We start from the raw sequence: 23,735 nt of genomic DNA on the forward strand, positions 1-23,735 counted from the left end.
ATGAAAACTAAAGAAAAATGCTTCTCAAATTTATAGATCTTAGATTATTTTCAAAGTGGGCCATCAGAAAGAACTTAGCTTTGTACTTTCACAAAAGGCTAAGGCAGTCAAATCATCTGCAATGTAGGGTACTTGCACGTTTATTTTGGGGACAAACACATTCAAACTTATTTCAAGTTTTTATTTTGTTTTTGCATGTGATGTGGATGACTCTTACAGAGTACAGTCTGCCTCATTTATCTTTCATATGTTCTTTTAAGTGTACTGATATTAAAACATTTATTAAAGAAAAGGATATGAATATAAAAATATTACCTGAGATGCATAAACATGTCATCAAAGTAGAGTAAATGTTCTCCAATATTTTGAGACAGTTTGATCAGTCCTTAAAAGTGAAAACATAAGTTAATGAAATGACTAAGTGGTAGATTACTTTGTGTGTGCATGCTAAGAAAAATGCTGTTGCTTTAGTTTGAGCTCTATAAGTCTAATTGTGGTACGGAACAATAAAATCAGTTTACACATCTTTAAAGATAGAATTTTAAATAGGCATGAACTGTAGTGAGAACTGACTTAATAAACATGATACTTATTCTAAACCATTCACTTTATTTAAAGTATATAGGTTGCTTACAAGTTATTTTTCAACTTCTAAATATAGGTTAACTAATTTCATGATTCTTACACTGTTTTTGTTTTTTGTTTTTTTGTACAGATCCATTGCTCCTAAGTTGTGTATTCAAGTTTTGGGAAATGTTTATTGAAAAATTGTTTTGCTATACAAGTGTTTTAAACATTGTATCTAAGTAACCCAGACTAAAAATATTTGACATTAGCTTACACGTGCCTTTAATTTTTAAAAAATATCTTACTGCCACATCTGGTGTGAAATCACATTGCAGTAAGTTGGTAATAACATATTGCAGTATCTGCTTGCTGTTGGAGACTCACATCAGATATTGAGATTGTTCCTGTGCCAGGCTATAGGAAAGAGGATGTAATTGTTAATAAAATACACCTGATTTCTTCTGTGCTGCAACAATGTGTAGTAATTTGTTTTCACTGCCTTTGTGTATCTATTATAAAAGTTCAGAGTCTCAGTCTATTAGTAGTTTGGATGTTCCCTAATTTATTAAATATGCCTTTATTTACAATTTTGTTTTTTAGGTTATTTCTTAGTGCATTATAGAATTAACTAATGACTTTTTATTACAGTATTTAAAATAAATGGTTATTGCCATTTATATTGTGGAGTTTGCAGAATTTAACTCATTTGTATAAACTAAACCTTTAAATTAGTTTGGTATGAGGACTGGTTAGTGTTTGCAAAGAGGGGAAAGGGTTTATATTTAAAGATTTACTGCTTCAGTTTTCCTTATAAAGATGTAGCCATTTAGGCCATTTCTGTCCTCAGTTTAATATTGAGTCATTTACTTGTGCTAATATATGCACATAGCCTTTTTTGTATGGCCACCAGCAACTTAAGAATTTTCAGTGGTTTTGTACGTGTTTATTTTATGAAGTAAAATAACATAGAATCTTGGCTAATTGAACTCTATATATCATTTAAAATGCTTCATTTTATATTAAGGATCCTCCATTTGTCACTTAAAATTTCTCCAAAGCTTTACTATTAACTAGAGCTTCTGTTTTTAGTTCTCAATTTTCTCTTTGTTTATACCCAGAACCGTTTGTTTTATATTACTGGCCATGAGAAATTTTGAAGATGGGCTATCTTAATTTTTGAGACCTGTCACTCCCTCCAGTATTCTATGTAAATATATATATTACTTCAGAGAGGCAGGGGGAGAGAGAAAAACATCAATGATGAGAGAGAATCATTGATTGGCTGCCTTCTGCAGGCCCCACACTGGGGATCAAGTCAGCAACCCGGGCATGTGCCCTTGATGAATCGAACCTGGGACCCTTCAGTCCACAAGCCAACACTCAGCCATTGAGCCAAACCAGCTAGAGCCCTCCAGTATTCTTTTTAAAGAGCACTATTTTTTTTTAAATATTTTATTGATGTTTTTTACAGAGAGGAAGGGAGAGAGTTAGAAACATCGATGAGAGAGAAACATCGATCAGCTGCCTCCTGCACACCTCCTACTGGGGATGTGCCCACAACCAAGGTACATGCCCTTGACCGGAATCAAACCTGGGACCCTTCAGCCCGCAGGCCGACGCTCTATCCACTGAGCAAACCGGTTATGGCCCCTCCAATATTCTTATGAACACTCAATTATCACAGTGTTATTAACTAGTGAAAGGACTTAAGAGGACCACTGAAGGTAAAAGAATTAAGGGCCTCAACCTAGAAATCAGGAATGTGTGTTGAAAGCCCAAGCAGTAGACCTAACTTTTTCATTTGTTGAATTGCCACTAATGGTGGTCTTGATTCCTTTGCTATTAACTTCGTTATTCATGTTGTTTACTCATGTTTAAAAAAAAACACACAACTGAGATAATTGTCCATAATCTTGGAGTAGTTATTACACTGCACTATACATTTTGTAGCAGATTTGCCATTGATTTTCAGATTATTAGATCTCATTGCCTGATTTTATATATTTAGTATCTGTAGTTACTAGAATATCTGATTTGCAGCTGGGAAACACTGGAATGGGATACAGAGGACCCACTATCAAAATTGTGTGTGTGATTGAACATCATTAGAAGTCTTGGAAAGGTGGTTCTTTTCCTGGGTCTTCAATGGTTGATTAGGCAGCGGTTGCCAAACATTCGGACCTCAGGGACCAATGGTCCGAGGACCACTGGTTGGCTATCACTGGACTAGAGGATGTTCAAATGGTTGTATTTTTTATACATATTTTAGTCTTTCTATACCTGAAAGCCAGTAAGTTGAAAATTACTTCACTGACCCAGCAGTTTCACTATCAGGCAAGAGTGAGCCTGTGTGTTCAATAGTGTCAGTATATTTTCTATTGTTACTGACTAAACATGACTTTATTTACATCAGAATAAAATGGGTTTGTACTTTGTATACATTTTGATAATGACTGCTTTCTTCACTTTAAAGGTTTTAACTATGGATCAAATAAATGACGACAAAGAATTAAAGGAATATATAATTGCGGCCATTTCTAAACGCTGTTAAATGTCTTACTATAAAGTGGGTTAAAGAGGGAGCAAAAATGATTTTATCAACCCATTTTAGGAGACCTTTTATCAAATGACTGCTGTCAGTAATATCCCTTATATGTTTAGGGCAGAATTTAACTTTATAATCTGCAGTATATATATCAGTCCATAAAGTGGGAATGCTACTTAAGAGAATTTAAATTATTACAATTGAGTGACAAAATCAGAACTGCACAGCTAGATATTATCTGTGACTGTATCTTCACCAAACTACCAGTTCCACTCGGAATAGTGACTGGTTGGTCCTCTTAACCTGTTCTTCATTTGCAAATAGGGAAATGAGGTTTCTTCCAGGCCAGGTGCACAAGATAGTTGGAGCCATAACCGTATTCTTTCCACTTGTGCTGCCTTTTTTTGCATTAATGTAAAAGCAATGGTAGATTGAGCTAGAGATTTAGATGACTACTATAGTGGAAAATGGTATTTTGGTTTCATAAGGAATATGTTGTATGGTCTATAATGTATGATTTGTCACTAAATTTCCCAATGGGAAAATTTTTCTTTTGACCAAGAACCCACTGTAATTAATACTTTTCTACCAAACTCATACATAAGTAGATTTAAGAAGCTTTAATGTGTGATCTTAATTTTAGGAGCTTTATTGATGGGGCAGGAGTGTATGACAAAGTTGATCTAAGGAAGGGTTTTATTTTCTACTTGTTTCAAAGTTTTCCCCAGTAAATTGAGCATTTGCATAAGAGTTCTAAAAACTTAAGTGACTTGTATGAAATAAATTGCAAGCAATGCCAGGAAACAAAGGTACAGTTTTAGTAGAAATATAGAGCTCCATAGAAAGTTCATGGCTTGGACAACATTTAAGTACATAAAGTTTCAGTAATTTTTCAGTAATGTTAAATTTAGATAAGGCTTTTTTCTTTGTTTTTACAGAAGTTATGTTAAAGATGTCTTTTGAAGTACTTATTAGAATTGGTAGGTTACCATGCAAGGAATATATAAGAAACTTAAGTTCTAAAGATAAATGCATGGTCAGGAATTCAAAGGGGGCAGAAACATAACTAGTAAGAATTTACTTGGGCAAAATTGATTGCCCTCTTGTTTTTTTAAACTTGCATTAAGCATTTGCCACCTCATTTGCCATTCAAATTTATATCTATTTTTGTAATTGACTAAATTCTATTTTTTTAAATTTGATTTTTAGAAATTTCTTCCTTAACTCTAGAAATAGTTTAAAGTAACTTTTTATGCTAAAATAAAATTTATTTTTGATGGGTTAATAATGTGCTGGTAAATTAGATTTTCAAAAAATATCATGTTTCTCCAAGAATTTAATTGTAAAATGAAGTCCTTTAAATGCAAAGAAGTATTAAATAACTGATGTGATTGGTTCTTCTTGGGTTCCCATACTTAAAAATTCAGCTTTGTCTTTTGTACATACGACTTTTTTTTTTTTGCCTGGCATGACATATGATTTGAGGTGATGCTTTTAATTGCTGAAATTACTGTCTAAGCAGCAGTGAAACATTAGCATGTTGAAGTTGCTGCTGATGCTTTTCATGTAGTATATATAGTTAATTATTCATATTTACTGAAAGTTGATAAATGTTCACACAATCCAAAGTTATACAACAGGAATCTTGTGTAGGATTTTAATTTTTTGTCAAAAATAAGTGAGTTTATACGTACATTTATATTTTTCTCAAGGTAAAATGCTGTGGACGTGAGAATATCTGATTTACTAAAAATGGAAGCTATGGTTATTTTCAGACAATGCAAATTTCCTTTATTTCCTCTAGTTAACTTGAAGAGAGGATGTAGGAGCTAAGAGGTCACAACTTAAACTTCACAATGTACGTTTGCTAAATAAAAACGTACTAAAATACTTTTAGTTCCTTTAAAAGATCTTAAAGCTAGTAGCTTTTAAATAAAATTTTAAGAAATTTAAGAACATTTTAAAGGAAATATTTAAGAAATTTAAGAAATATATTGAATGCTTTAAGCTTATTAAAAACGACTTATTTTTACCCTTGTGAATTTATGAATAATACTGCCTGTCCTTTCCTGTGTTTTTTTAGCCCTTCTGGAAATCTGCTGATTCCCTGGAATCGGTTTTACCGCCTTTGAGTCTTTTAAAAATTATTTCCTTGAGTTGAGGCTTGTTTAAAACTAGCATTGAATATAAAGTTTTCTCGAGTAAAGATCAACTTGGAATAATATGTTTTCACAACCTCACGTATCCTAAATAACGTTTTCGATCTTAAACTAGCCTTTACTATTTTTTTACATGCCCTGTTGAAATATACATTAATTTATGGCTAATATTTCAAAAAAAAAAACCGAATACTTAATGCATCATAAAAATCTTCAAATGTTAAAAACAAGGGTGAAAGCAAACTAGTATCTAAACACGATGTTTCTAACATTTTCTGTTTTAAATTTAGCTTTGCGGATAAGTTGGATAAAGAACTACAACTGTAGGAATACTGCTCAGTTCTTTGCATCTGAAACATTAAATTCTGGAGTAAACGGGGGCGGGGGGGGTTGAAAGCATATTGTGGATATACGGCATAATTTTTTTTTCCAAACAACTGTACATCTGTACTGTGCCTAATTTCCTCCGTGTTCGTCAGCTCTTGGTCATTTAAGAAAGGTTGTCTTTTGGACTTTTTCTGCGCGATTAGATGGAGGGGAAAAGTGGGGGTGGGGATGCTGTACTGGGTCGGGGTGGGTAAACAGACTATTGTGCTATCGCACGCAAAGATGTCAAGCTGGCCGCTAGTGGGCGCTGTGGGTCCGTGGAAGTAGTCGACAGGGTGGCGCATGTCCAAGTGGTTCTTTGGAAAAGCACTTCGCCAAGAACCCAAGTGAATTCCTGCCACCTCTCCTTTTGGGCGCTATTTGATACCGTCACCCCTAAATTCCCAGCCACCTTGGGGAGGCGTGTGTCCCGGAGGCTAATTAGGGAAAAGTCCCGCGGCCGGCGACACTTCCTAGAAGCGCTGCCTTCGATGCTAAGCGAGGCGCGGAGGATGCAGGGCCAGGACGTCCACGCCCTCCATGTCTGCTGCCCCACCGCGCCCGGTCCCTGGGAATCATTTGGCAACTCAAGATTCCATTGACTTAGTCTGGGCCCCTGCTCACGTTTGGTACCAAAATCAGGTCTGAAACGCATCACTGAGAGGCCTGGTAGAGGAAGGGATGCGCGTGCGGGGTGGAGTCAGACCATACAGAGGGATCACTTCATTTAAAGAAGGAAGACGCACGGGGAAAAGCACTGCCTTCGACTCTGTCGGTAAAGTTTCGCCCTCTACGTTGTCCCTCTTTCAAAGTTAGGACACTTGCCAGGCAATGAAGTCGCGACCTGGGAACTGGGACAGGTGACTCCGTGCAGTCGCCGCTTCCCACTCGCCCGGCCCGGCCCTGCCCGCGTCCCTGCCCCGCCTCTCCGGGGCTGCGCGGCGAGCAGCCGGCTCCTCTTCTTCGCAGACTTCCCTGCGCTCAGCTCGCGCTGCCGCCCCGGGCCGGGGGGCGGGGCTCACCTGTCAGCCGGCGCCCCGCCTGGCGGGGCCCAATGTCGGACGGGGGCGGATGACCGACGGGCCAGCAGCCCAACCAACAGGCACGGCGTGCGGAGGACCAATGGGCTGCGCTGTGCGGGGCGGGGCCCCGCGTTTATAGCGCTCTGACAGCGCGCCGGCCGCGCTGACTCTCCTCGGCAGGGGCAGCGGCGCCGTCCGGATCTAGGAGCTGCGCGCAGAGCGGGTCCCAGCGCCCTCCCCGCACACAAAGGCCCGCGCGCGTCCGGCGCCCGCGGCTGGGACCGAGCCCCTCCTGCCTGCTCTGCAGGCTGCGAGCCGCGAGGAGTGGGGAGGCCCCCGCGCTCTGGAGACATTCCTCGCCGCTCCGCGCTCCGGGACATGGAATCGCGTCGTCGCGGCGCCCGCGCGCTCGGGCCACTGCCCGTCCTCCTGGATCTATAGTGCGAGGCAGCCCCGCTCGGGACGCACCGCCCGCCACCCGCGCCCCGTCGTTTCTCCGCCTTTGTGTCCCGGCCGCGCGCCCTCCCTGCCGTCCCGCGCCCGACACCCTGGAGTCGCACGGGAGCCGGCGGTTCGAGCTGGGTCCGGCGCGGCGACCCGGAGCCCCGAGCCCGGCGCGCCGCCGCGCCCCGCGTGTGCGCTCCAGCCTCTCGCCGTGAGGGCCCCCAGGGGAGCGCTCCTGGCGTCGGTGACCGCTGGAGCAGCTCAGCGCGCCCCAGATCTGCCTGCCGTCTCCCCTTTTCTGCCTGGAGAATTAGGGCTTCCGGCCCGCACCCCACACCTCCGCGGTCCCGAGTGCGCGGAGCTGGGAGCGGCTTGGCCATGGCCGCGAGGAGGGACTCCGTGTGGAAGTACTGCTGGGGAGTTTTGATGGTTTTATGCAGAAGTGCGATTTCCAGATCGATAGTTTTAGAGCCCATCTATTGGAATTCCTCGAACTCCAAGTAAGTGGCGTCCGCGATCACCCTCGCCACCCCGGGTCTGGCGCGCCGCGCGGTCCGTACGAGAGAAAAGAGTCGGGCCGCGGAGCCTCCAGAGCCTATTTCTGAACCCTCGAGTCTCCCCCCGCCCCCCACCCCTTAGCCCCCCCGATTCCCGTCTCCCATCCATGCCACATTACACTGAGGTAGAAGTCTCCTCGCTCGGCTTTCCAGTCGGAGCGCCAGCGCTCAGATGCTCCCTCCCCGCCTTCCTTCCCCCGGGAGCTCCGGGGGGTTACAAAGCTCCTGGCGGCTCTGTACCACGTCCGCAAAGGTGTCCGATGGCAATTGGACCCCTTCTTTTCGAGGTTGGAGAACAGGGCCACAGACAGGGCTGGGCAGGCGCACAGAGGCTGGCGAGCTCTGGAGAGAGGCGGGGACGCCGCGCCCCCGACGAGCGCCCGAGCACGGTGCGGGCCCGCGGGCGGGCCCCTGGCAGTGGGGCGCACCCCGGAGAAGGGAGCCTGTGGTCCCCGGGCCGCCCGTAGCGCCCCGGAGCCTGAGCGCCTCGGAGGCGCGCCGCCTGCCCGAGAGCGCAGGGGGAGCTCGCCAGCTCCGCGGGAGAACTCCAGGGGCGAGCTCACTGCTCCCGTCCCATAGAGGGGCCTTAGGGTTTTCCTGGAGATCCCTGCACGCCGGCCTCTCTCTTCTGTTCTAAACCAGTGGCCACGGACTCAGTGCGGTCCGATAGCTGGCTAGATTTTAAGGACGCTCGCTCCAAAAGCTTAAGGCCCTGCCCAGCCGACCTAGCTGAAGCCTTCACGCCTGGGGAGCCTGGGCTGGAATGGGGTCCTTAGACCCGACTTGCTGTTACCCAAACGGTGCAGCCAGGAGAAAGCCAGGCCTCGTGGAGATTAACTTTCAGTGTGAGCTACTGGAGTACGTTTAGAATTTAGAAAAGGCGATCCATCGCTAAATATCTCGCAACTACTCGTCTGTGCGCTCAGTCTTGCATATTACCTCATTCTCGGGATGCATTCTGAATCTTAGCCAAACCTATTTTATAGAACCATGGAATTTCAGCCTTGGGAAAACGATGGAGGCATTGGCTGGTTCCTGGAGTTAGCGTTTGAGATCAGAAGCAAAATCAATGGCCTAATTGAAGTTGAGCAAGTTGGCCGTGGATTTAGGAGTAAAGGGATGGTTGATTGATTTAGAACTCACATCTTAATTAAAGAATCATATCCACTCTTTTAAAAGTGGTCAACTTCAAATTCACCAACACGCTAACCCAGAAATTCCCAAAGACAAGGGCGAGGAACGTCACAGCACTGAATCAGATCAAACACATTCATGCACGATGCTGGCCGGCACTTCACAACACTGCTCACATCTAAAAGTTACTTAATGCAACCCCCTTCCCTGTAGCCTCATCTTATATGGGCGTCTTTTTGTTGTTGTTCCTTAATGGAAGATACCGTATTTGCTGAGAAATTAGTGGCAGTAACATCTTTACGCCGATACGGAAGGGTGAGGCACCAGGTGGTGCCAGAAAGCGCCGGGCTCAGACCTGCTCACAGCAGCGGGTGTCCTCCGGCCCGGCGGGCGGGGAGCCCGGATGAGGCCAGCCAGTGCTCGCTTTGTGCCTACAGAGGTCACTCTTCCATGCGCAATGCTCGGCGCCAGACCTTACCTCTTCCCCAGGCTGCCTGCGCCGCTCCGCTGTGCACTTTCACTGATGTACAATCTTTGGGGGTTGATCCCCCCCCCCCATCCTCATCGGGATTTAATATTTGTACTTAAATCTAGTTTAAAGAAATCCCCATTAACCCCTCCAGCGTTCAGCTCTCTCTCTCTCCCTCTCCCCTCTCTCCCTCTCCATATATATATATATATATCTTTGCATTATTAGCTACTAGTTTGTGTGTATCTGGGAGGAGAAATACCTACTTGGAAAAAAAAACGTAGAGCAATAATTATTTCAATGTAAGGTAGACATTAATAGTTCTTTTCCTAATGTGTGTGGGGGTGACTGCTATTTACTCACAGTCCTGGTGATTATTAGCATTAGTCTGTTTTTCCTAGCTGTGGTCACAGATTCAGAGACCTACTGGAGGCCTGCATTTTAGAGAAAGAAGCCCGCCTCCTTGCACTGCTGATGTTGCTGTTGGCTTGATTGCTCCAGTCCTCAAGAGTAGAATTTCTTTCATAGTTCTCATGATAATGGCTTGCCTGGGAGGACTGGGTAATTTGTCCCTGGAAAAGGTCTACTTAACAAAGTATGTAGCTCAATGCTAGCGTGAAAGGTCAGAAAGATTTCTTCCTGGAGGAATGAATAAAAACCCCTCATGTCACGGGTTCATTTTATTTGGGGAAGTTGCATATTTATTTCCAGAGAAAAGTTGGTCGGTCAGTGTGATGTGTAAGGAGGCAATCAAATGCAGTGAAGTTTCACATCAGTTCATATGAACTGGGGAACAACTCATTTGTAATGAAGCAACCATCAGTAATTAGATTTGTTTCATCCGGGGGTCAGCTTCTTTAGCAGGTGGTGGACATAGGGAGCATGCAGCAGCTGTTTGGAAGCAGAGTCCAGAAAATCCTTTGTAAATTCACTGTCTCCATAACTACTTGAATCACACTGTCTGCTGCTCCCGTCCCTGAAAGTGTATGCAGTAATTGAAAGAAGTTCTATATACTGAAACACTAGCCCTGTTTGATTATTAGCATTGCATCCATGTGCTCTAGTAAAGTTGGTTTAGTTCTAGACATTTAGGTTGTTTAAGCAGTTTGTGTGTGTGTGTGTGTGTGTTAACCTTGGGAGAGAATAGCAAAACCTGGCTTTTTCATTCATTTCTAGTTAACATTTCAATAGGACATTTTTTTTCCAAACATGATGTTCTTGCCAAAATAAAAAATAGTGTTGTCTCTTTTTTAAAAGAATAAAAATATTGATTTCACTTGCGAGGAAGCAAGTCTGTTTTGGTATGGTATTCTAGAATGAATTACACCGACTTTGTTGAAAATTTCAGTTGAGCATTAATTTCTTATGTCTAGGGTGCTATTGCCTATGCACCACATACTAGTTAGTTGACAAAGCATTTTGCTTTTCCCATGTCGTTTTTCCTTACATAATACTAAATTCCTGATATTGATTGACTTGATAGAAAAGAATGGCCGGATAATATCCAGATAACCTATAATACATGGACTCCATCACAGTCAGGCTCCGAATAAATACGGACCTGTCAGAGATTGATAAAATAAACTACAATGGATAGTGCTGTTTAAACAGCCCATTCAATACCATATATAAGCCAGCCTGCCTTCCATTGTGCCTGAAATTCTTATTTTTGTAGATAAACAAATGCACATTCAGCACTGATTGAATAGCCCCTTGAACTATGCTCCACAGTTTGCGTTTGGGTTAATCTTGTCGGTTTTAATATAGAGAGAAAAAAGCACAAAGCGCCAGGGGTGGAATTGTTAGTGCTTTCACATCCACATTCCTCACGTTTTGTCAGGATGATAAACTGTAGGTAATGGACTGTCGTCGTTCCACCGGACAACTGAGCCAGAGAGAGCACAAAGACAGAGCTAAAGCGATATCTCACAACATGCTTGGTAGCCTTCTTTCAGACGAGAAGAGAATTTATTTGGGAATCGGGTGTCTAGGGACTGCACTTTCTAACCTCAGCAATTACAGCTTCAGCCTCAGAAATGGGAGCTGGGGGTTAAGATGATTTGTTAAGCACTTGGTTCTAAATCTTCCACAAAGCATAGCTGTTGACACTTGTCCAACCAATGCAAAGAAATGCAAATGACTTCAACATCCCTAAATGTTTCTGACTCCTAGACTGAAAGATGAGGACAGGTGAATTAGGCATCTTTCCCAGGTCAGCTAAAAAATAAAAAAAATAAAATAAAAAATACTACAGATTGGTATGGCTTCTCCACATGGAGTCAGCTGAAGAATTATAATAATGGGTGTATTTCAATTAATTACTATAAAACCTCTTCTCTGTAAATTTACTGAGATAAATCCTTTAGTTGGTGGATCACCACCATAATTTCCTTCAAATGGAGCAACTAAATCTTTGTACCTTGCCTTCCGCTGAAATGCACCAGGTAGCTCCCAGGAGGCTGATTCTGAACATCTACCTTAGAGCAGCATTTCCCAGCGTGTTCTCCTAAGAGGAAAAGATTTGAGACCCCAACCTGACTGCAGTGATGCGTCATAGGAATGGGAGTGGCGGGGGAGGGAAAGACTAGACCCTCACCAGAAGAGAAAAAAAGTCTTAAAGAGGGATATTCCTTTAGCACTTTATGAAAACTTTATTCTTAAACTCTCCCATTGCAAATTGGACAAAAAAGGAAGCGCTCTTCTTTAAGAAATAATGATGAAAATGGTACTCCTGCCTGCCTAATCGCTGCCTTCATTTGCTGCTGACATAAAGAGCCTGTTTTTCAGGTCACTTATCATACATCTACATAGATTTGCTTATGAGCTCACCCTTTGTGTGGAGGAGTAGAGCCTTAAATAGGAGTGTTCGACTGTTTAAAATATTTTGATTAAAATATGCAGAACCCATAGAACTATAAGCATCTAGTTAGGAATTGGGTCTTTCAGGGAAGAGCCCCCCCTCCACCTTTTTTTTTTTTTTAAGGGGAGGAATTAGAATGGGGCTGGGAGAGAAATATAAGAAAAGCAAAGAAGGAAGGATAGCGAATGGGACAGTGTTCCGAACAGCTTGGAAAAACTCCTGTGGCTTCATTGTCTCTCTCAAGCCAAATAATACAAAGACATCAGCAATTCAGCCCTTCTCCCATGATGGAAAATGTAAACCGTTGACATGGCTCCCCTGTTTAACTTGTTTAATTCTCATTTTAAATTCAGTACTATACTGGCCGTGTGAACTCTGAAGATTTCTTTAGTAATCCATTTTGTAGTTCCGAATCAAAAACAAAGTGAAAGGGTCTGACACAATTTGCTTTTATTTTTAGGCAAATCAACCCTGGTCATAGTTAATAAGGGGATTACAACCCAGACTAGGTCTTTACAGATGTAATGTAAATCAAGGGCAGAGTATAAAGAAACTGATCCCCTTTGATTGAAGTATGGTAAAAAGGCATAGAGAAACTAGCAGCAGTAATCTGATTGTATGGCAATAAAACCACCATTTTCTGTCTTTCAGATAAAAATAATGTGGTAAATCCATGCAGTTCATAAGATGTAAAGGCAGATAAAGGGTGAAGCCATGGCAACATATAGATTAGCTTGATGTTGGAAATGACACGTCTCTGAAAAGGGTGTAGAAACGGAGGCCCTTGCTCCAGGCTGTTGCCTATTATGTGAGAACCACACAGACTTGGAAACTCGGATTAGAAAGTATGAAAGCCCTACTTGTGGCCTGGGACGGTGAAAGCAGGAAAGAAAAGCTGCTCAGTTCTTGCTCATTGGTGGCAGATAATATGGCAAAGGTAGATTTCATTGACTGCCTTTTTGAGAGATTGAGATTGGGGCTGATTAAAACTTCAGATCACTGCAGTTGTGAAGGCCTGCAAGATTTTCCTTTTTAACTCCTGGCCTAACAGCGGCAGCCATTCTGTAGGATTAACTGCACTTGGCGGTCCCTGCCTTAATCTATTTGGGCTTCAGGCAGGGGCATGCTGGCAGGGAACAGAGACCAGAGGGGAGAGGTAGGGCTGGAGTTATCGCAAAAGAAAACAGAGACCTTTTGATTTCAGCCTTCTCCCAGACCCTGAGCCATCAAGCGCAGAGCGGGAGAAGAAAAGGTAAACATTATGTATTGTCCCTCTCCCTTAGCCAGAGGGCTCTTCTCTGAGTTTTGTCCTTCCCACCCTAGAAAAATAAATAAATAAATAAATTGTATATATATATATATATATATATATCAATAAAAGGGGGAATTTAGTTTTCATTCCAGTCAGTAGTAATCCGATGGGCTCTCTCTAGATGATATTTTACTCATAAATGCGAGTTTTAACCTTTGAGTCCAATGGGATAGGCACCCTTCATGTAAATAAAAGGCTTGTAAACATGTTAGCGCTGCCCAGCTTTAACGTTAAATACAGTAACAACAAAATCGTCATGCTGTTGCATCTTAATTGCCCCCTGTACCGAGCAACCTTGTAAATAAGCTGGACTTTTGTGTTTGCCTTCCACACTTTCCATTTTGGTCATTAAACAAAATAAGCCATTGAAGCCGTGATTGGGTTACATGCAGAGTGACATCTGCAATTGGGTCAAGCCAGAAAGGAAATATTTGCTTTATTGCCTCCTCTTTGGCGTTGAAGAAAAGTTTCAGCAGTTCCTTAGGAGAGTCTGAACTCTTAAGACATTGACAATACTGAACGCTACAAACGCCCCCAGGGCCTTTCCTGATGGAGTGGCTGGCTCAAGGGGATTCGGCGCTGTTTTCCTTACAGCTACATGGGGCCTTTCTAGACTAACACATTCTGTGAGTAGAAGATCTGTGAAGATCTTCATTAATCCCAAATATTCTATTTCAGACCCATTTCATTGATTTTATTCCTAATTCTCAGACAGCTGACTTGACCATCTGTCTTGGGCTGTAGATTTATTGCATTTGTTGCCTGTTTTTCTGTTCATTATTATGTGCCTGTTATAGATTACTAGTAAAACCATTTTTTTAAATGATTGCACATAGACCTGCCAAAGCCAAGGCCTACTGCTTTACCTTCCTCTCTAACTTAATTCAGTAATCCATATCCAAAGATCCATTGCGCTTGTCTGGATTCATCACACAGAAGGGACACCCCCTAATTTACAAGCTGGTCACATCCAAGCACCTTGCATTCTACATTTGACAATGATTGCTAATGGCCCATTCAGCTAAAGTATTTGCTTGTTAACAGGGAACAGAGCATGATAAATGTCCAGCAAGCTTGCGGCCTCCTTCAGCTTTTCAGTTGCAGACTGGTGCATATTTATGGCAGGCAGATGACAAAAGAAGAAGCTGAATTGCCCTGGCCCCCAGCTTTCTATGAGGACCAGGGTTAAAGTGATTAGAGAAATGATGCAGGAAAAAGCCCTGCCACTTGTTTAGTAACTAACCATCATCCGACGGTTAGGTTTGTTCTACCTGCTCTGAACATATTTCAGAAGTGTTACACATAAGAATGGTCGAATCTGGCTCACCAGTAAAAAGAATAGGTGATCAATTATGAAATGTTTTCCGTGCCCACTGAATGCCAGGTAAACCTATTTCTGTTGCTCCCGCAGCAAATCAGCAGTGGCGCTTTATTTTCCTTTTCACGTATAAACTCAAACATGTAATTCTAGTCCAAAGCATTTTGTGACAGGTGAGTGCATGCTTGCTGTTTTCAAATAAATAACATAGTAGGAGAATGCTCCATTAAAGAAAAACAAGTTGTTTCTGCCCTTAGTAACTCTCTAAAGAAAACATAGAGAAACTTGGCAGTAGTGAAGTATTAATAGTTCGCTATTTTCTTTCTCTAAAGCATGGAGGGATAAACGCACTGACTATACCCAGTAGTGGGCAGACATTCTGAACGCTGGGAATGGAACACTGGTGCTCTGCCTTGCTCTGAAAACTTTGCAGGCGCGGGAGATGCTGCATGCTTTCTGTATGAAACTATTAAACAGTTCAGTTCATTTTCTCCATTTAAGTTTGGTTGCATCCGATTTTGACTACAGGCCTTGTGTCATTCATCCAATTCTTGCCAGTTCAGCACCTATAGCATTACTAGTACTCTGTTTTTTTGTTTGTTTGTTTTTTATGGATGTATTACTCCTGTATCACCCCAGAATAGGTACGAGTGCTACCTACCTTTTTTGAAACCGGAGTGTCAGTGTGTGTTTGTGTTGGACAAAACCAGACAGTCCTGGGCTTCTGCTTGTTTGGTAGGGGTGTACATTGTGGTGAGGGGGGTGCAACTCCCTACCTTCTGCTTATTCCACTGTAGCTCCGCAGCCTGCACTCCCTGCAGGATACTAAGCTCTACGCATCTCAGACTCTCTGACCTACAGGGCCAGGGTGTCTGAAATGTCTCCTCCAGCTTCTCGTCAGCCTCTTGTGTTCCAGCCTGGGAACCTGAGGCCCGGCGTGGTTTCACCACCGGATGAAATGCTTCTGAATCTGGCCTGAAAACGTTTGCCCTGAATACGAACTGCCATAATAGTGAGTGAGGCTGGGCCAATTATGTTCAAGGCCAGCTTAGAATGTTTATCAACCTGCAGAAGAGATTAGAATATGTCAGTTTTCAGTTAACTACCAGAACTATATTTGGGGTACATCTTGGATGAAAACAAATATTCCCAAACGCCCCTTTGTCTGTAGGAAAATGGATCTTTATTATAAAAACCTGTCCATAAAGTTCACAGTTTCCCCTGGGTGAGTGTCCTCTCTTTATGATGTAGCAGATCAAACATCATTTCTTTAAATGTTTTCTCTGTAATCCCACAGCAATTTAGTTAAATACCCAGGGCATAGGAAGATCGGTATACGCTGCACTGTCATGATTCACATGCAAGTCTTAATCCCCTTTATCACCACCCTCCCCATCCCTACAAGGCAGGGACAAGAATGGTTTAATTTCATCATTATCTATGGGCTAGCATTGACATCCAGTAAGTATTGGTTGAATGAACAGACACAATCCAAATGTATGTTTATGGCTGCCTACTTTGTATTAACATATCACCTGCTACTGGAGCTCTATCTTTAGACCGAGGGCTCTAGAACGTTAAGGCTTCAGAATCACCTGGAGGGCTTGTTAAAACAGGACTGCTGCCCCCCCCCCCCCCCCCCCCGAGTTCCAGATTCCTGAGGTCTGGATGGGACTTGAAACTTACATTTCTAACCAGCTCTCAGTTGATGCTGATGCTGGTCTGAGACCACACCTTGAGAACCTTTGCTTTTCAGCAATTTTTTTGGAAAACTATTCAACATTAGGTCATCGTCCTCTGAAAGGCTGTTTTAGGATCTCTGAAGAAATCTGTGGCCCTGCCTCACTGGGGTGGGGAGCCTTTTTTCTAGCAAGGGGCCATTTGGGTATTTATAACATCATTCGAGGGCCATACAGAATTATCAACTTGAAAATTAGCCTGCTATATTTGCTCAAACATTTCATTAACTCACCCCTAAGGTCTTAGCAGGGCCAGACCAAATGATCTAGAATCATTGACGGTGGATAATTCCTTGATTTATTCAACAAGTATTTATGAACTGTGAGGTCTATTACTACACTCTGAGAATACAAAGAACAATCTCTACCCTCAAAAGATTTACATCCTAAGGGGAGTGGAGGGAATCCTGGAGGGAGCAAAGGCATTTTGTGCTGTGATGCCTGGGACTGTGTGCATTGGGGACACAGAGAAAGGCAATGGTGTTCATTCTGGAGGGGTGTCCAGAAAAGCAGCCCCGGGGAAGGGAAACTGAGTCTAGAGAGAAAGCCGGCATCTGAAAGCAAAATACACAGTAGATGTCTGCAATAAGCAACTCAAAGTAATAACATTTAAGCTAAGGGAGCTGTGTATCTCTAAAGTGTACATCTGCAAACACCTACATTATTTTATCAGAGCATAACTCAAAGACAGAACCCACAAACGAAACAAATCGACCGTGTGGGATAGTGAACCCAATGCTTTTTCAGCTACCTTATTAATATGATAATTAGCAGTATCCTATTTCAAAAGGCTTGTGTTGATCATGGAAAGGTCAGGCAATTCGATTTAGCAAAGACAACCCGGTAAGTGCTCTTTTAGTTTAGATCAGAGTACTTGCTTTTGGAATCTGGCTGTCTGAGCCCAATCCCAGTTTAGTTCATTTTTAGCTGTGAAACTTTGGAAGCAGTATCCCCTATGTGTCTCTCGGTTGTCCTGTCTCTAAAATGGGAATAATTATCTAATAGTACTGAATAAAAGAGTAATAAAGTTGTGGTCAGGATTTAAAGAGCTTATTTAGCTTTGTGCTTGCCACAATGAGCCAATATATGTCAGCTATTGTTAATTAAAATTAATTGAATATCTACTGTGTGCCTAGCTCTGGTTCAATTTGCCTTTCACATACCAACGCAGAATAAATAAAAGTAAAATGTTAATAAAAATTTTCACATGGCACTTGCACCTTTTATAGGCTCTGATGTTCCATTGTGGCTTTTTAGCTGCCAGACTTTTAAACATTCTTTAAGACTTTTCTGTTCTATGAAGCACCTTTAATTTCCCTTCTACTACCAAAATTGGTTACTCTCTTTTGTGCTTTCTACCCCTGATGCTTTGTTGTGACATTCATAGCGCTGGCCCCGCTCCTTCAACTTCACCGGAGAGGGAGGAGGGTCTGGGCAGAATTCACTTTGTGTTTTACTGCATGTACAGTAAGAGATTGGGTTGTTGAATAAAAACACATTCAGCCTGTAGGGAGGGCAGTGTAGCATTTAATATTAAAATGGTATTTCTTATTTAGAAACCTACTTACCTGGTGGGCATAGTATATTTTATTGAACAGGGTTGCATATAGCTTACTGTGTGCCCGCTGCTGTTCTAATTGCTTGACCAGTGCATTCAGCTGTCATAGTAACCATCTGAGTGGTGCTTTTATGATTCCCATAGTACCAGTGGGGAAACTGAGGCACAGATTGGTTAATTATCTTGCCCAAAGTCCTATAGCTAATAAGTGCTACAGTGTGCACTTGAACTTGATTACTCCAGTTCCAGAACCCCTCCTACTTCCCTGCCTCTCTTTCTTATGCTGTGGCATGGAATAAGTAGAAATTGTGTACTAAATTATGTGTTTGCTCCAAGCAGTACACACAAGGTACATAAAAGGAAAGTTTTGGGTACAACTCTTTCCTTGTCCATCTTGACGTGTAGTCTCTCTCTGGTGGGCATGCGATTCTAAAGGGTATGCGATTCTAAATTGATCCTTTAAGTCTTTGACATAACAAGGTTGTGGCCAGTGGGGACTAGTTATGAAAGTGTATAATATTAATGCACTTAGTGGGTATCACTCCTTTAATATCTGCTTGTTTGTTGTTTGTTTGCTGGGAGAAAAAGTCAGATTTCCTAGGAGAGTTGCATTTGGTTCTACGCGGAGTGTGTGTCAAGCTAAGGAGATAGTATGACATCTTTTTTAGAGTCTAGTCACAATTAAATGCCATTTTATTTTGGATTTTGGGAGCGGTGCCAGCTTCCAGCTTGTCAGAGCTGAGAAGACTCAAATCAAGTCCAGGCCTATTTCTACAGCAAACTGGGATTCTGGCGTCTTGCCTGTGGATTCATTCAGTATAGCCCATCTGGCTTTTGATGTTCGGCAAGTTTGGAGCAGTTTGTTTCAGGAAGCCGGGCGGCAAGTATTGGTGGGCCTGGGGTTCTCTTGACTCCGGATTGAGCCTCCCCGGATGGCATTTCCCTGGGACTTATCATCTGCTTATACCTATAGACCGAGCAGCCGGCAGGAGGGCCAAATCACCAGATCTTTATTTCTTTTAGAGAGCCCCAGGGCATCCTCTTATCTCCTCCTGTCCGATTGCCTTCCTTTTAGTTCAGGAGCAGCTGAATACCTTAGTGGATTTAACTTTGAGGTTGTTTTGTTTTTTTGGTCAAGGTAATGCCAGGCCGTTTGTGGTGACTGAGCAGGAAATATATTGTCCACAGGATTACAATGGCACATCATTCACATGCTTCTAAGATACACAATTTTGGGGTAATCTTTAGGGAAGTCAGTAGTAACCCGATTGGTTTTATTCTTTTCACACATTAGCAGCGCAGACCTGGCTGTTGTGTAACCTGTCTGGCTTCTCTTCCCTCTTTCCCACTCTCTGGGTTGTCACCAGGCTATAGAAGGTGCAGGAAAATGTCTCCTGTCATATGCCCACCTCCCACCTATCCCTGACCCTGCTCTGGAGCCGGGAAGAAGGAAGTATTCAGGAGGCGGCTATAAAGCAATTATGCACAGCCTTATAAATTGTGTTGCTAGCCTTATTATGCTTGGCTGGCAAGAAGAATCTCATCTTACATCAAGAGAAAACGAAAAGAATTTTGTCTCTTCTTAAACCTTACTTATCAAAGTATTCATTCTTTATTTACACTGACACCTATTGGCCTCCCTTTCTATACCAGGCACTGGGAGGACAGGGGGCGGAGGTCCAAGGGTAAATGCAACAGGCTGAGTCCCAGAGGCACACTTCAGCTTGGAGAGCAGGCACTGGTCGCCTTTGGTGTGCCCACTCTTTCTTTCAGAGCCTTTTGCCCCACCAAAGTTTCATTCACCCATAAAACATGGGTGAACTGTTTTTCTAAATAGGCAAGATTATTTAAAATAAAAATAAAAAAGTGATGATGGGAATGAAAGGGATGGGAGGGATTGATAGAAAAGATAAACCCAAATTCTAGGCTGTGATATGGCTATGTGCTAAGACCTTAATTCCATTCCTTTGAGTTCTTAACATGCCAACCCATCCCTGGAACGATTTACGCGTGCCTTTCATCTCTGTGATTTTCCCACTCGGGTAGATGATCACATAGATCTCCACGCTTCTGTCTAAACCAACAGAGAACCGGCTGGAAATGCCCTTTAAATTTCTTTCTCTATGAAAGGCATTTTTCTTTCTGGGGCCTCACCTATAAATAACGCGAGTTCCACCTTCCTTTATAGACTCCGGCTAAAAGCATGGTTTGGAACAAGACCGTGCAGGTGCAAACAGCTTACAGTTGGGAAAGAAGCTTGCACTGTCTCTTGCCCTCTCAGGGTTGTGAAACACTTGTTTCGATAATGGAGCCAGCGTGGTCAAGCCAGCATGACAAAGGTTGGCCTTAGTGATTCACGCTCTCCTTCGTTTTCCCACTGCACAGCGTTGCATCCCAGGCATTGCATTCAAGTTCCTCAGTGTGACTTTACCTGCCAGTCAGTGCAGCATTCATGGCATGATTTTCTTTTTCGGGAAGTTTTGAAGGAGGGGGTGTTTTAGAGCCACGGGTCTCTGTGAACTGTGAAAAGAAAACAATGATATCTGTGTATCACACGCTTAAAGTTTGACTCATAGATGAAGGTACCTTTTTTAACCTCAGCTTTCGATAGGCTGTCCTATCGTGAATGGCAGGTTTTTATGACAGTGAAAATCGTGGTGTGGATAAAAGTGAAGTAATGACTTGGGTTATTTTCCTGCAAGAAAATTTAAGCTATGAGAATATTACCTTTGAGGATTTAAAAATAAAATTTATTCTAGCCACCAGTGTTTTGAGCATTATATCACAAATAAAAGACAAGATTAACATCAGAAGGAGTCAGTTTTCATTCAATTGTGCAGCATTGTAGGCTGTGAAATTTAATCTTATTTTGACTTGTATGGTAATTGCAGAATGACAGAGGGAAATGGATTAAGTTTAAATAAAAGTATACACATCAGCACGCACAGACTGTTAAATGCAAGTGGAGGTCACTGGGCCAAGAATGTATTGCAGATTAGAATTTTATAAGTAAAACTTTCCTGTGGACTAGTTGAATGCTTTTTTCGAGTACATGCACAGATGAAGAGGCACAAGTACTGTAGCGCCTCACCTTGAAGAGTTGCTAAACTGGTTTACGGGCCTATAGGCTCACAGTGCACTTGAATTCCTGTGCTTCTCATCTTTCCCTTTCTTGAAAAGATTTTGCTTGTCATTGGTGTGAAGTCTGAAATGCACACCCCTCCTCTTAGTTCTCGGATTTATAACACATTAATGGTCCCAAATTGTATAGCCTGCTTTTATGCCCCTTTTCTTTTCCTTGAATACATCAGGTTCATGTTGCAGATAATATTTGTTTCAGAAAAGTGTGAAAGAAGGGGCACCTGTGAAAACAGACAATTGTTCCAGCACACATACACATTCGAATTAAAGCAGAAAATGTCCATTACAGCCTCCAGTTACTACCTTGTTTCTTGGAGGTTTAAAGCCACGGAGGTGGTAGTGGTACACTCGCTGGAAGTTTTAAGGTAATTATTTGTGGGATCTGGTAACCTAACTATTTGTGGGATCCCAAGCAGTGGGATCTGGTAACCTAATTCCGTATAAACCTGACACCCAGTAGCTACACCGCACTATCTCTCTGGTTTCAGAATATGTTTGTAAAGAAAATTGTCCTGATGTTAAAGTGCAAAAGGGGGCAGTAAAGTGCTATGCACAAAAAAGGAAAAAAATTTCCCCAAGTATTTCTTATGGCCAATATTGCCTAAGTCTTTTGGGGGGCCCTGTTTTTATTTATTCATTTATTTATTTTATAACAAACTCTCCTGTTTGGGGCTTTTAGAAAAATATCTTATTAAGCAGTAGCAGCAATCTAGCATTAAATGAAAGTAATACAAGACTGAATATCCTGCCTGTTTATGAAATGTGCCATCAAATTCACACACTCATGAATGTGTCCTTCTGCCACGGTGTTTCTATTCCCCAAGTGCATAGAGCATTTCTGAGAGGAATCTTGGGCTTCTGTGTTAATCCTATTCTATCTCCCTATAGACTGCAAGGCCCAAGTGCATGGTGAAGTTACGGGTCAAGGGCTTGGGCTTATCTAGAGCAGCGTGCATCTTTTGTCAGCAGGTAACTGGAAAGACCAGCCAGTTACAGCAAAGCAGCAGAGTGCTTTTCCTCATTCGGAATCTCAGACTCACCCAGTTTATGAACTGACTGCTCTTCCTCCCTGCAGCCTTTGACATTTAAGTAAAATGAAAATCGAAAGCATTTTATGGGAAACGTGCGTGTTTTCTAAAATGTGGTAAAAAGACAGAACCTTGATTTGTGAATAATTCTACTTTATGATACGCTGTGATTTTTGGTACGTCAACTGCTAAGGTAAACCTGTCCCTAAAGTTCCTGAAGCTGGCATTCCACGTCCCTACACTGTTAGCCAACTCCCAGATTGGTGCAGTTCAGTGATGAAGCTTAAATTCTGTCTATCCCATATGTTTTTTTGTGTGTGTTTGAATGAACTAGTACATTGCATAGTAGCTGTTACAACAGCTTTTGTGGACTCAAAAATGGATTGGTTAAATAGATCCCAATTCAGACTATAATAACTTTTTTAAAAAATTGATTTTAGAGAGGGAGGAAGGGAGAGAGAGAGAGAGAGAGAGAGAGAGAGAGAGAGAAAAATATATCAATCGGTTGCTTCCTGGCAGGGAATTGAACCCGCAACCTTCCAGTGCACAGGATGACGCTTCAACCAACTGCCAGGTCTATAATGACTTTTTTCAGTTAAGCTTTCTAAAGAATTGCGTCAAAAAAGTGAAAAGTCTACAGGCTTTAAATATTTTTAATGCTTATTTTAAAAGCCAGAGTTATGAAAGCTTGCTCAAGAAATGATAGAGTTTGTTCTTTGAAACTGTACAAAAATAATGTTCCAATCTGATCACAAAATCACGTAGTGTTTATTGCAGAAACTTTTGAAAAAAATACCCAGACAGCTAACCATTAGCGTATAAAGCATATACTCTGATGATATAATTTTGAAATGAGAGGAAAACTAAAAGCAATGCTCCACGAAAGAAGTAATTATTTACTTATGATTCCAGTTCTGCTTGGCAGTTCGCTCCAGAGACAGATCGTCCCGAGTAGATCTCCTGTCCCCACAACGTGCACGTTGGCAGGACTGGCACTGGTCCTGTTACATGATGGCTCTGGGTCTGAGCTGACACTTTTTAAATTAGAAACTCCGTTGTCATGTCTGGTTGGAGGGGCTTTGCCTGATCCGATCATTTGTTAGGCCGCAGACACTGGTCATTCTGGTCAATATGTCTTTATTTTCATCTCTTTTATTCTGCATCGGCTTTATATTTTTGCATTTGTTACGGCATTTTGATTTGCCCTTGCTCATATGGTAGTTTGGCATATTTATTGCTTTCTTTAAAAAGACCCAGCTCTTTCATATTTCATGTCTATTTTCACAGACTTAGTATCAGGATCAAAGGGGCCATTCAGTCATTTGGCTGTTCTTCTAGGTGAACCTCGAAGAAAAGTGGAAGAAGTCTTTGGATGGTTGTCCTGAGGTGAATGTGTTATGGTCAGGGCAAGGCAGGAGAGGGTAGGCGAGAAAAGAGAAAGGGAAAGGGGGCACCCACAGGTGGCTGGGAAGTGCACTTGTGGTTCCACTACAGAGCTATCCCCAAGCATCTCAGC

The 23,735-nt window shown here is 42.4% G+C and overlaps 1 protein-coding gene across 1 annotated transcript in view; it reads left to right on the forward strand.

The window, feature by feature from the left end:
- Positions 1 to 7,121: 7,121 nt before the first annotated feature.
- The window catches only part of EFNB2 (ephrin B2), a 44,971-nt gene continuing 28,357 nt past the window's right edge, over positions 7,122 to 23,735 (forward strand). The window contains exon 1 of the mRNA XM_006086916.3: positions 7,122 to 7,603. Coding sequence (XP_006086978.1) covers positions 7,482 to 7,603 — 122 coding nt within the window. The 5' untranslated portion in view covers positions 7,122 to 7,481. The remainder of the gene's footprint in view (positions 7,604 to 23,735) is intronic.

Source organism: Myotis lucifugus, unplaced genomic scaffold, assembly GCF_000147115.1.
Source record: "Myotis lucifugus unplaced genomic scaffold, Myoluc2.0 scaffold_33, whole genome shotgun sequence".
NCBI lineage: Eukaryota > Metazoa > Chordata > Mammalia > Chiroptera > Vespertilionidae > Myotis > Myotis lucifugus.